At 37.9% G+C, this 13,064-nt stretch overlaps 1 protein-coding gene across 1 annotated transcript in view; it reads left to right on the forward strand.

Annotated features, from left to right (window-relative positions):
• Window positions 1-13,064, forward strand: part of HECW2 (HECT, C2 and WW domain containing E3 ubiquitin protein ligase 2) — a gene marked incomplete at both ends in the record, with an annotated part of 103,306 nt that overhangs the window by 81,291 nt on the left and 8,951 nt on the right. Inside the window, 5 exons of the mRNA XM_080621880.1 lie at window positions 2,424-2,544; window positions 4,650-4,763; window positions 8,367-8,519; window positions 10,563-10,661; window positions 12,453-12,582. Coding sequence (XP_080478006.1) covers window positions 2,424-2,544; window positions 4,650-4,763; window positions 8,367-8,519; window positions 10,563-10,661; window positions 12,453-12,582 — 617 coding nt within the window. The remainder of the gene's footprint in view (window positions 1-2,423; window positions 2,545-4,649; window positions 4,764-8,366; window positions 8,520-10,562; window positions 10,662-12,452; window positions 12,583-13,064) is intronic.

A 13,064-nucleotide genomic window follows, 5' to 3' on the forward strand; every position in this document is an offset into this window, starting at 1 on the left:
AGTTAAAATTTCTTCTTTACTAGTACATCCACCAATGCAAGCTGAGCAGGACTTTACTCCAACAAAGTAATTTCAAAATGCATTCAATCTTTAACATGCAATATTCTTATCTATTCCTCAAAGTAGCAGCACACAGTAAAGGATAAGCACTGATGGGTTTAATCCCCTTCTCCTAAAAATTGTAATCTCTATTTCACAGAAAAATATAGAGACAGTATGCATGTTTGTGTTGGCGTACAAGTGACTTTTTTGATAAGAAGCTGTAAATAGCCCATCGTTTCTGTGAGGGCTCTATGTCCCTTTTGTCAGCTAAACTGGCTGTGCTGCACTGCACGAGGTTGCGTGTTAAGGATCCATTGTTCACATCAGTCACAATCGGTTGTACTTTCTCTTTTGGGAAAGATGAATAGTCATGAAGCTGCTCTTTATATCTGCTTTAGAATATAACCTTCTTGAAAATCAAATATGATCACATCACTGGTGTTTTTTAGCTCTTCCATTAACATCTTTTGTTCCCAAGGCGGAAGTAATCATTATAATTGCCCAGGAATTTCTTGGCATATGCCTCTGATTTGCAATGAGGACTTGTCATGTGCTGGTAGAATAATATACTGCTGATTTCTGAACCGTGAAGTAATGTGTTACCAGATTCCCTCTCAGCAAAAACTTCCTTCAGGGGTTAAGATTAAAGTATGCTTTTTTTTGCATTTATTTGGTGACTACATTTTTGTACCTACTTTGACCCAAAGCAAAATAAACAAAGTAGTGGGAAAAGGCCAGTAATTGAAAGGCTGTTTACAGTTTCAAGTTTCTGTGGGTTTTCTAGAGAATTCAGCTGAATGTTAGAAGCCCTTGGTGCTCTCAGTAAAAGAGGATAACTAGTGGAGATCAATGACCGTGATTTATTTTCCAAAGGGGTCCTGCATGTTCCCGCTGGAGCTGTAAGAATTCCCTGGCATTTCCTATTCCTCTTACATGTCATGCTAAGCCTAGAAGAAGTGGCAAGTGTCTTTCTGGTCAGACAGGTCTTTTACAGACCTGTAAATGGCATTCACTGTTAATACTGATCTCACTTGTTCGCCTTCTGATCTCTGCAGAGAGATCAGCTCTGGGCAGCCACTTCCGCAGGATGTGCTCACTGCCTTTTCTGTCAGCCCCATATGCTTTGTGGCTAAGCAAGCTCCTCTCTTTTCCCCTCATCTCTGCCCACAGGCTGAACAAATACATATTCTCTCTCTTTCATAATCTGAAACGTTACGTTCTCATGCCTTCACCCATATAGCAATAAATGCTTCTCTGTTGGTTTAGCTTCATAGAGGGAGTGAAAAGAAAACTCACATAAGGAAAGACAGAAGTCTACATATAAGTGCTTCTAAACTGTTCATTTGTATTTCCAGTGCATTATGGGCCTGTTAGATGACCACCAACCAGTCACACATAAGTCGTTGGCAACCTATGTATAGTGTAGGGCATGAGAAATTTTAAACACCTTCTGATTTTTTTTGTGGGGGTGTCTACACAGCCTTGCAGGGGAAGAATTTAATGTTATAAGAACTTGGGGTTAGAAGATGAATGTAAAAGAACTAGGATTAGCTGCCTCTTTGGCACATTGTCTTGCAGTCGTGTCAATTGATGTAATTTATCCAGGGAGGCAATGGAAGTTCTAATGGTTGTAATATTTAGAACAGATCTGACTAAACACCTAATTTGTATATACTAGACTTGTACATGCAGATGTGGGGGTATGCCAGTTCTTTGACATACAGATCTCATCTCTCCCTGCTTTTAAGACATTAACTCTTAAAAACCAGTTCTTTTTCAAACAAATTCACGTATTGATGATTATCATGTATGTGCCCGGAGGCACATGTGAAAAGTTTCACAAACTTAAATGGCAGTCTTTCCATTCTTCCAATATTTTTTTCATTTTATTTCCCCATGGAAAAACTTCTACTAGGGGATTTCCAATAGTCTTCCTTCTTCAGCTTGATGTATTCAACAGAGCACAGCAGAGTGCAGTCTGTTTATGCTTCATTTCTGAGTTCCTGTTTTTCCTGATAATATTAAAAGCAGAACAGAGCAGAACATTTATTTCATGAGCTGTTTTAAAGGTTAGACATAAAGTGTACTTGACAAACAAAAGTTAAATCTTTCCAATTATGCTGGGTTTTTAAACCATCTTTTGCACTGACCTGGATTTGCTCTTTTGAGACTTACTTTAGAAAGGTGATACTATTGGAAGTGAGCAACTAAAAAGTCTTGAATGCAAAGCAGATTTGAAGATACACAGCCTTTTACTCTTTATAAAGGTGACCAAACCAAACATGTGCTCTTCCCTTTGCTGTTGAGTCTTTTCAGAAGAGGATGGGACATGAATCAGTTCATGTCATTACAGCTCATTCTTTGCTTATTGTTTCCTGCAGGTACTCAGCGTGCCAATGCCCGAGCTCCAGCTCCTTACAAAAGAGATTTTGAAGCCAAGCTGAGGAACTTTTACAGGAAGTTGGAGACTAAAGGATATGGACAAGGCCCAGGAAAATTGAAGTATGTTGAAGAAGCTCATGAAACTGGATTTGTTTCTCAGGCAGCTTGCCTTGCCTTGCACATCTACAAGCTTCTTCCCAGTAGAAGGAATGCAGATGTTGTGGTTACCCTTGCACTTCTGGAAATACAAAGCCTGTCATAAAAGACTTAGTGCCAGCATGTGATTCATAGCAAAGGATACAGCAAGTTCTGAGCACTTCTTCTATCTTTCCTCTAACTATATTTTCATACAAACAGTCTTACCGGTACAGTGCCAAAAAGCACTTTGGGAAGAGGCATGCAGAACACAAGGCATCTGAATTCTTCCATTACAGCATGTGCTATGATACAAACAGTTGTATTTTCTCATGTCTTTTTCCACTGAAAAAACTAGATAGGCTCATCTTTTGTACATAATTGCCTGTCTTGATATCATAGTCCTCTTTAATAAAGAGGACTCATAAAATCAAATGTTATTAAATTCTAAGGATTACCTTAAAAAATTGCTAATATTTTTATTTCAGCACTCTGAATGCTAGAATGCTTGGAGCAAGGTCTTCTCTCCTTCATTTATTTGGTAATTGAGTGATTTCATACATGTTAAGGATCATAGCAAAAGATACTTTCGTAATAGTGTAAATTACCACGTCTTGTGCCAGCTCTCAAACTCTCATAGTTTGATGCTCTCACAGTAGCCATGAAGCATTAGAACTTTTTTTAACCATTTCTTCTGTTAGAATAGGGGGTAGGTATTTTGAGTGGTTGGATTTGCTTTGGTTTTGTTTTATTTCACCCAGCCAGTCACTTTTTGCAAGAACTGGTACAGAGCTCAGACTTCATTTCTGTGGGCTTGTTAAAAGTCTTCCACAACGGAAATGGGTTTAAAATGGTATTGTTTAGACAGACTTAAGAGGCAGAGCTTGAACATTTTCTCCCTGTAATGTAGTGAAATCGCAAACACTTAGAGGTTAATCTGTGAAGTTTTGTTACGAATACTTGGGCAGTTAGCTGGTAGAAGAAGATGGCATTTGCTAGCTGTAAGATCCATTACATTTCTTGCACCTTTTTGTCCTGACCTATTTGCCATCATACTGTGGATTTTTAAGGAGAACAGCACCTTGATTTTTGAACAGAAGTTTTCTCTGTTCCTTTCCCAGGCATACACTGATCTGCTCCTTTTTTTCAAACCAGGACCCCAGCACAACTTAGATAGTGCCTGGGTCCTCGTGTTGCCCAGGTACCTTGCCAGTTCCTGGCCTCTCCACTTCTGTGCTGCAGGACAGCACAGTGCAATCACTGACTGATCTTTGCACAAGCAGTAAGGCCTACAAGGGCTTTGCAAGAGGCTGTGTGGAGAGGTAAGCTGCCTCTCTGCGGGCAGCAGCAGCTCCCAGCTTCATTCTGACTGACTGATCAAACGCACACATACGGCAGTATTCGAATGTAAAGAAAGCTGCACTTCAGGAAACTAATTAAAAAGTTTTTTTGGCAGAAGATAAAATGTTTAAGTAAGGAGATTTCTTTCACCTCTTATTTTAGATCTTGATGACACTTCCTTACTTTCACAATTTTTCTTTCAGAAAGTACGTTATGTTTTCACATGTGAACCTTCAGTCTGGTTTTAGACAAACAGCTGCCATTCCTCCTAGACTTTTTGTCCCGTGGCACACTGGGGATAGTGTAGGGATGTGTGATTCTGGAGTTACCATTCAGTGACTTTCCCACAGTTTTATCTTTTTCCTTGTTAAGAGATTGCTTTTTACATAAAAGGTTAGATTCTTGCTTACAGAAAGACTGATTTAGAGACCCAGCCTTACAAAAGGATTTTAACTTGATGAAAATGCCCACTTCAGGACCTTTCCCACCAAAGCCTTTGATTTAAGGAAGAACCAGGGTATAAAAAAATAGAACAACGCTTCTTTGTATGAGAGACATTTTATTGAAATCTGAAGCAGATCCTTGTGGGCCATAGACTTAACAGTCAGAAGCTGCCTGATTGGTATCAAACTATCCAGCAGAAACTTGTATCTCTCTGAAGTTACCCTGTTACCTTGCACTGTAAATAGATGTTTCCAACTGTGGTTCATTTTCATGAATTGCTATTTCAAAATTATTTTGCTCCTCAGATTAATCATTAGGAGAGATCACTTGCTAGAAGATGCCTTTAACCAGATCATGGGCTACTCAAGAAAAGACCTGCAGAGAAATAAACTCTATGTCACGTTTGTTGGGGAAGAAGGGTGAGTAGAACAGGGAAGTAAACGTGATCTGAAAACTCTGTGTGTCTTGCAGCTGCTGTTTCACCAAACATCTTGTGGTCTAGAGAGAAAAGAGGAAGGATTACATTCAGGAAATGCCACATACATAAGCCTAGAACATACAGCTGTTCAAGATGACTTTTTAGGCATTGTGAAATGTAATGTATCCTGCCTTTGCAGAAGTAATGCAAGTGTTTATGTGAATTTTCACAATAGTTGGTGTGTGTTTTAGAATGTTGCTGGGAAAGCAAATTAAAAATAAACAACTTTCTCATGTTATTAATATTTCCTTTCTGTCAGTGCTGACATTATATCTCCAGTGCTTGTTAAAAGACAGCTGCCATTTGTTGGAGTGAGGGTGCTTCAGGAGTAGGCTAGAGGCTCAATCCTTAATTCAGCTCTTGTCTGAGGCAAAGGGAGCTGAAAGCCTGCAGTGTCCCCGAGGTGCTCACTGCCTCTCCAGGGCAGGGCCTGAGTCACCAATTAAAACAGCTAGGCTGTTGCTACTTGTTAAATAAATACAAATATTCCTGGTGTTTCAAAGTCCCTTCAGAGAATGCTCAGTCTGTGTCTGATGAAAGTCTAACATGTTACAGGTTGTGAGACATGCATCACAAAGCAAGATGTCGTTAGATTTTCCTTGCAAGTGAAACTGGAACAATGTGCTATTTGCCTCTTTCATTTCTTGATTTGTGACCCTGTTGTCAGATCTTAAAGCCTTGATATTGATATGTTTAATGAATGTATTTGTAAATTTTATTCCTCTGTATTTAGGAAACTGCAGCACACAGCTCTTGGGATGCTGTATGTGCGTTATTGCCATGCAATGTGTGAGTCTTGGAAGTAGCTAAGTTGTAATAGAAGCATCTCATACAAGATTAGATAAAATTAATCTGTCTTTGAAAACCCCTAAATCCTGTTGTTTGTGTAAAGTTCACCATGAAGTCCTCAGTGTTAATAAGGACTCACAGAAGTCTTAGAATGATGTTGACAGCTGAAAGCCAAGTATGGACTTGTTCATATAAATAATATCATCGTGCTGTCTGAGGAAAAACTCAGAACTGGAATGACAAGGCTGGTGCAGGATGACATTACACTGTATTGACAGAGCAGGGTGGGGATACAGGTATGAGGCCTGGTTTATACAGCCCTACCAACCTTTACTTTCACAGCTACAACCTCGACTCAGGTTTAAAAATGAAAGGGAAAACTTTAAAATCATATGTGAGATAGAGATTGATCCAGATAGACTGTCTCCCTTCATCAGATGTCAGGCTTTTGCATTTCATCACTTGGTACAACAAGAAGAAGAGTGACCTGGAAATGGAGGTGACACATCCTCTTCTTGTTCTAGCCAACTTTACACAAGACTCTCTTTGTAATGGAAAAGAGTTAATTAAGAGCAAAGTAAAATTAAAATGACATCAAGTCTGTATGTAGAAATGTGTTTTGAATGAGGAAAGGATGTGTGCAAACAATTGTTTCATCACAGATAGTGCAAGGATATGTATCAAACTTCATTTGGCTAGGTGTAGAAAGACAGGTCAGGGTGGAGGAGAGGAGGAGGAATATTGAAAGTTAATTGTTTCCTATTTGCTCCTCCTTTTTCAAGTTTTTTAAGTAGGAGTTTGCTCTTGCATTTCTTTTCCTCTTGGTAAAAGAAGTGCATTACCCATTACCTGGTGATGGGTAATGAAATCCTCAAAAATGAAAACATTTTAGTAACTACTGATTTATTAGTTTATAAATTAGTAAGTGGGGCAACTCGGATATCGTTATTGCTGTTCATATGATTTGTATCTTAAGTCTCATAACGTTTGGTATCTTCCTTGAACCTTCGATTTCTACAGTCATGCAATTGTGATGCTAGTTTAATGTTTTTACATTCATTACATGATACATGAAGAAAATTTTGACACGAAGAGTATGGTTTCTTAAAGTTATTTTCCCTAAGTTCTATTAACTATTAGCAAAAGCTGCTTTGCATTGGAGAGTGATAAATCTGAAGTACTAATGGTGCTTCCTAGGAGACATGAGTCATGCTGCCAACAACATATTACTCTGTTCCTGAATACCCAAATGCCCCACAGTTGCAGCTGTTGTGTGGTTGCATACCTTTTGTATGAAGTTTTCTCACCCTTGTGCCAAGCCTTTAATTGTGGGATAAATCTGTCTGGCAGTGCAGGACTATCATGATTGATTTATTTAACATGACTCATAATAACTCTGAGTACAAAAGGAGCTGTATGAAATGGTGGGTAGTGAAGCACACAGATTCTATCCTATTTTAAGATTTCATAGTGAGTGTGATTATCTCAGAAGTTTGCAGGAGCCTTCCAGATGAGCATTTACTTCATCCTGGTGTTTGTGCCAAGATTAAGATCCAACAGTTGTCCGTGATATCAAACCATTTTGAGGTTTTGTTTGGGGTTTTTTTCCTGCAATTTGAATGTGGAGTTTGCCCTTTTTGCCAGGGTAAGAATCTGTTTCAGTACTTCGCTTCTGAAGCTTAACAGAAGTGAAATGCATCCAAATGACTGAAGGGAAAATAGAGGAAATATTATTCAATAGAGGAAAGAGGCTTTGTCCTCACCTTGATAATGGTACCTAGCTTTTACTTTCCTGAAAACTTCATCCTCAAAAACAACTCTCATCCGTGTTCCTCTTCTGTAAAAGTTCATGAGTAACAGAAGTCGTACATGAAAGCTGACCTTTTCTGTGATCCTTCTGAGTATTTTTCTAGTACTAAACCAAGACCTTCTTAAAAGTCTCAGCCTCCAGAACATATATCTTTATATCTGTCAGGATTATAATCGTCTCCGTTCCCCACAGGAAAATCCCTAATTTTCTGTTTTACAGCTCTGTCAGAGCACTAACTTCATACTTAATTCATTTCAGTGATGACCTGAAGCATAATGTCAACATTCAGTCTCAGTACTTTGTCAGCAATGAGTTTGTTTATGGTTCAGGAAGAAGGGGTTATTTAGATTCCATTAGTATTGGAATTTTGAAACAACAAAAAAAAACCCCAACCACCTCTGAAGGAAATGCACTCTCCAAAAGACATTTAAGTGTTTGGAAGAGAGACAAGAAAACTGAAGACAAAGAAAGATAAATCACTGAAGGAATCTCAGATTATATTGCTGAGGAAAACTGAAATATTATCTTTCAAATTGTTCTATTGTTGCAAGTCTGCAAAGACAAAATATGACCACTGTTCATTTTCATTCTTAATTTGTCAGATGCAGATGGGTCTCATGTTGGCTCTTTTTATGTCTCCTCCTCCCCCTTACCCTCAATTATTTGGTTATATTCCTGTGGCAAAGAGGCCACTACAGTTACAGCCAAATTTTTTTATGAGACCAGCCCGCATAAAGCATTTCATTCCAGCCCTCCAAGCTATTCCATTTCAGAATAGCCCCATGAGGACTTCACATACCTTGGCATTAAGCAATCTGCAGGATAAGGGTTCTGGTTAAAACCTTATGAAATTTTAATTAAAATAGAGCATAAAGAATGTAGATTCATAAAGCATTTCTTTGCACACATGAACACTTTATACTAATGTCAAGTTTCTCTTTAAAGGTTGGACTACAGTGGACCTTCAAGAGAGTTTTTTTTCCTGGTGTCTAGAGAGCTCTTCAATCCATATTACGGTTTATTTGAATATTCAGCCAACGATACCTATACAGTACAAATAAGTCCCATGTCTGCTTTTGTAGATAATCACCATGAGTGGTAAGAATGATTTTTCTTTGTTTTTCAGCTATGTTTTCTGTTTTTCCCACTTGTAGACATCTGCTCATATCTGCTCAAACATAGAAACCAGAATCTCATCTTCTTAACCAGCAGCAAAATAACTGCATTTCTTCTGACTTCCCTGATTCTGTTTTCTCTTGTGGTTTAAATTCTCTTATTTCTCACGAGGTCAGCAAAACTTATGATTTGAAACGTGTACCATGGGATTTTCTCACAACACAACTCTCTGCGTTCCTTGTACATTAGCAGTCATTTCATGAAAACAGTCTCTTGTCCATTAAAAAATAATGAAAGAAACATTGGCTTTTTGTCAACTAAGGAGACTAAGGGAGATTTCAAACAGGTGTTACTGTATGTTGTTTGTTTGAGTCTTCCTAAAGGGTACAGAGGTCTCCTCAGTGGAAAACACCCAACTTATCTGTTGGATGGAAATCTATGAAGGTATCTTAATAAAGGGGGGGCGGGGGGGACTGCTGCTGACATAGCTCTTAAGCAAAGTCTGGACATACACACATACTTCTAAAATAGTTATCAAGGACTTTTACATAATTCCATTTTCACAACTATAAACCAGTTTGAATCACCCTCAGTTGATATAAGCCCTGGCATCACCATAAGTCTGTAAAGCTGTACTGTGAATTTTAACAGATAATTCTGTTGTGTGGGTAGTTAGAATATGGTAATAGTAGAATGGCTGATCATCTGTGTAGGACAGATACGCGCTAAGTCTTTACTTATTTAAGCCACTTATGAAGAATGAATATCAGAAAGGAATCTCATTACCAGTTTCAGAAATGAATAGAAAATGAAATGGTTGGCTCCATCCAGTTGAAGCAACCTACCTGTTGAACGCCAATATTGCAACAATAAATGATATATGCTATATTGGAAAAGCTGAAGTCTGGCAAAAAGGGGAGAAAAATCCTTACATGCTACACAACTTCCTCCAACATTTTATATTAATCTCTGGCTTCTGCAGTGCTAGACCAGAGACCTTAGGGGTTAAGGGAGGTATGACCCCTCTCTTTCTGGGAGGCTGGTGCCAGTGACACCCCTGGTTTTGTACAGCCTTGGGGAATTCAGAAAATGCAGCTGTGACAAGCTGTTATACATGGAAGGGGAAGGCTCTGCATGTCGTATCCTTATCTTGCAAACCCTGTGTACAGGCAGCTGCAGTAAAGCCCTAATCGTTCCAAGAAAACTGTTGTTGAGGATGCATAATCAGTGTAAGAAACATTACTTTATTTGAAAAATAACAATTTATATAACAATTTATATAAATATATATATATTATATATATAAATATATATATATATAATATATAATTTATATAAAAAATAACACTACGCTTAAATCTAATTCCAGAGATGTGGAAGATTTTTCACAATGGATCTTTATTCTCTTGGGAATATTTGTGAAGACCTTACTGTTTCAAAGTTGCTGCCATCTGATCTGAAATCTGCTCAATTCCCTCCCACCCAGCATTCCATATATACCCAACTGGTTATGAAGATAACTGGGGAAGAGAGGGGAGAGGAGAAGATGGTTTAGATCATGTTGACATAGGGGTGGAGGGCACTGTGATACACCAAAAAGCTTCCAGCCATCTTTCATGAAAATGTATATAGAACTCCCTAATCATCAGTCAGATGAAAAACCTTTGGCCTCTCAGTAACATGAAAACAAGTTAATCCTATATGGGATGTGTGGTAGATATACTTCTATGAAGAGGCTGGGGTTGATTGGGTTAATATGGATTTGACTTTAGGGAGAAGTTGCAACTTTAGGTATCTGAGGGATTCTCCACACCCTGCAGACTTGTGGGGTTTTTTTCTGTGCGTTACTGAGCATGTAAAAGAAATGCAAGAAAATTAAAAACCAAACACAAAAAAATACCACAATTTATACACAGCTGTCTGATTTAAAAAAATGCTGATTGGAAAGATATGTAAGTTTTGATGACAGAGCAGTCTACAAACCACAAAGCTTCAGTATGATGATTGTGACTCTTTTTCTTCCAGGTTCAGGTTTAGTGGTCGAATTCTTGGTCTTGCTCTGATACATCAGTATTTGCTAGATGCCTTTTTTACACGACCCTTTTATAAAGCCCTCCTCCGAATGTGAGTAGAATTGTTCTGTCTCCTTTTCTTTTTGGTTCCTTCCCCATGGACGATGCTGGTTTATGTATGGATAAATTATGATTTATCATCAAAGAAGACAGGCCTTTATTTATAATGTAATCATTTCATTTCAGTCCAGGACTTCTTTAAAATAGAAAAGTTTACTTGTTTCTACTTGTGGTTATAAGCTGATGGTTACCCAATAACTCAGAATGTTCTTTCTGATCAGTATGAAAACCTCGTATTTTGTTTTCACCACGTTACCAACTTCTACAAAATCTTACATTTGAAGTTGTACAGTGAAATGCTGTGGTTTTATTCCCCATATGAATAGAATTCTTATTCATTTGTCTTGTAGTGACTCACAGGATAGGATATGAATCACTTTGTAACTTAGACTGCAAGACCCATTTTCAGAGGTAGACTGTTTCAGTCAGAGCAGGAGTAGTAGTTCTGAAAACAAAGTGTAAAGTATATCAGAATAAAGCTCCATAAAATGGAGATTGCAAACAATCAGAGCTGCACGTGTTCAGCATGGCTGGAATTCAGGACCTAATGAACTTAAGGTGCTTCACTTTTTGTCTTCCATTTGAAAGCTGTTTTGAGAAGCATGGAAGGATATTTTTTGTATAAAGCATCATACATTCTGGTAGTGTGGAGTAATGCATCCATGCCTAGTGTATGTATATTTTAAAAACACCTAAATGCTAGCAGCATCATTTTAATAAGAATGAGGACTTAGCCCAGATGGTCTTTAATACTAATATTTTATGACTGCCAAATTAAATTAATCATTTAAATTGGTGGTTCTCTAAACAGTAAAATTAAAAATGAAGGGCGGTCACCTTTGTACACAGCTTAATTCATGCAACTTTCCCATCTAAGTTCCAACTTTTCCTGGACCTTCACTTTCCTCAGAACTGATGAGCCGTCCAGACTATCTCTGCAGATGGGACTTTGTGCTTTGATGTAGGGGCTGTCACTGCAGGATGTCACTTAAACTACTCTTTTGAGCATCCAACTAAAAGTACAGGGCTTTCTTCTGACTTATTATGGACCCAAGAATATAAGCAGGCAAGGAACCCTGCAGCCAAAAAGCCCTTTACTTAGTGAATAGCCCCAGTGTCCTATTTGACAGAACAGGATTTAAGGAGTTAGAAATGGCAGAAATTGTCCTGTTATTATATATTATTAACAGATGACATGTTCAAAGCATGGAGTAGTAACTGTTAAAGACGGCAAGGGACAGTTGGCTTTAGAGGTTGAATTTGTAAAAGTAAGGGGAAATATGGAAAAAGGTAAAAAGTTATTTCTGCATAGGCAGGATCTCTGAACAGACTTCTCCACACAACGAGAGATGAGAGAGGTGGCAGTGTAGTCACATAAGTGAAAAAGATAGTAGTTGCTTGTTACAAAAACTTCCCATTTCTTTTATGATTTGCATTTTGTGTCTGTCTGTACAAAGTGAAAATACACTTTGTGTATTTTCAAAATTCCAACGTATTCTTCACAGGACACATGGGGCAGACTCAGCATAAGCTTAAAATCAGTGTGCCTTCAAAATTAACAAACTCTGGAATTCTGTATATTAACAAAATAATTTTGTTATACAGTAACTGCTGTGACTTGGCAAATAAAGAGTTTTCAAGTACAGTCTTCTTTATTCTTTTGATTTTTCTCTTGGCTCCCATTCTCGGTGTAATTTTCAAGACTGTCCTATCTGAGTTTAGTTACTGATCACATACTACTGCTGTCATCTGTATTTGTGTGTTTTCTTCTTCTTTATGTTAGACTCTGTGACCTGAGTGACCTGGAATATCTCGATGAGGAGTTTCACCAGAGTTTGCAATGGATGAAAGACAATGATATACATGATATCCTAGATCTCACATTTACTGTAAATGAAGAAGTTTTTGGGCAGGTGTGCAAGATCTTAATTCAATTTCCTTTGTGTGTTCTGTTTGCTAGGGAAACATTTATTTGGACACAAGAACGATGTGTCCATGCAGATTTAAACCTGCTTTTATAGAATTCTGCTTGATGAAAACAGTGTTGCAATGTAAGGACAAATTAGTATTTGTAACCTGTCAACCGTGTCTTTCTGGGGAAGGAGATTGTCTGGAGTGTATCTGAAACACCAAAATCTTGGATTGCTCTGCGGGAGGTAGTTTACCTGAATTTAACTGCGGCAGAGTTACCATTCAAAGGCATTACAACACCTTTGTTACAATATTATTTAGAAGACTTCAGTAGTGTAGTTGCTATAAAGATTGTTTCTTCTTCTCAGTGTATTCTTTATACTAAATATAAAGAGTCTTAGTCTAAATGGGGTTTCAAATATTATTTTATCAAAAAAAAAAAAAAGATTTGGTTGATGTTCTCTTATGTCACATATTCCAGTTT

Source organism: Psittacula echo, assembly GCF_963264785.1.
Source record: "Psittacula echo genome assembly, chromosome: 6".
In the NCBI taxonomy this organism is placed as follows: domain Eukaryota; kingdom Metazoa; phylum Chordata; class Aves; order Psittaciformes; family Psittacidae; genus Psittacula; species Psittacula echo.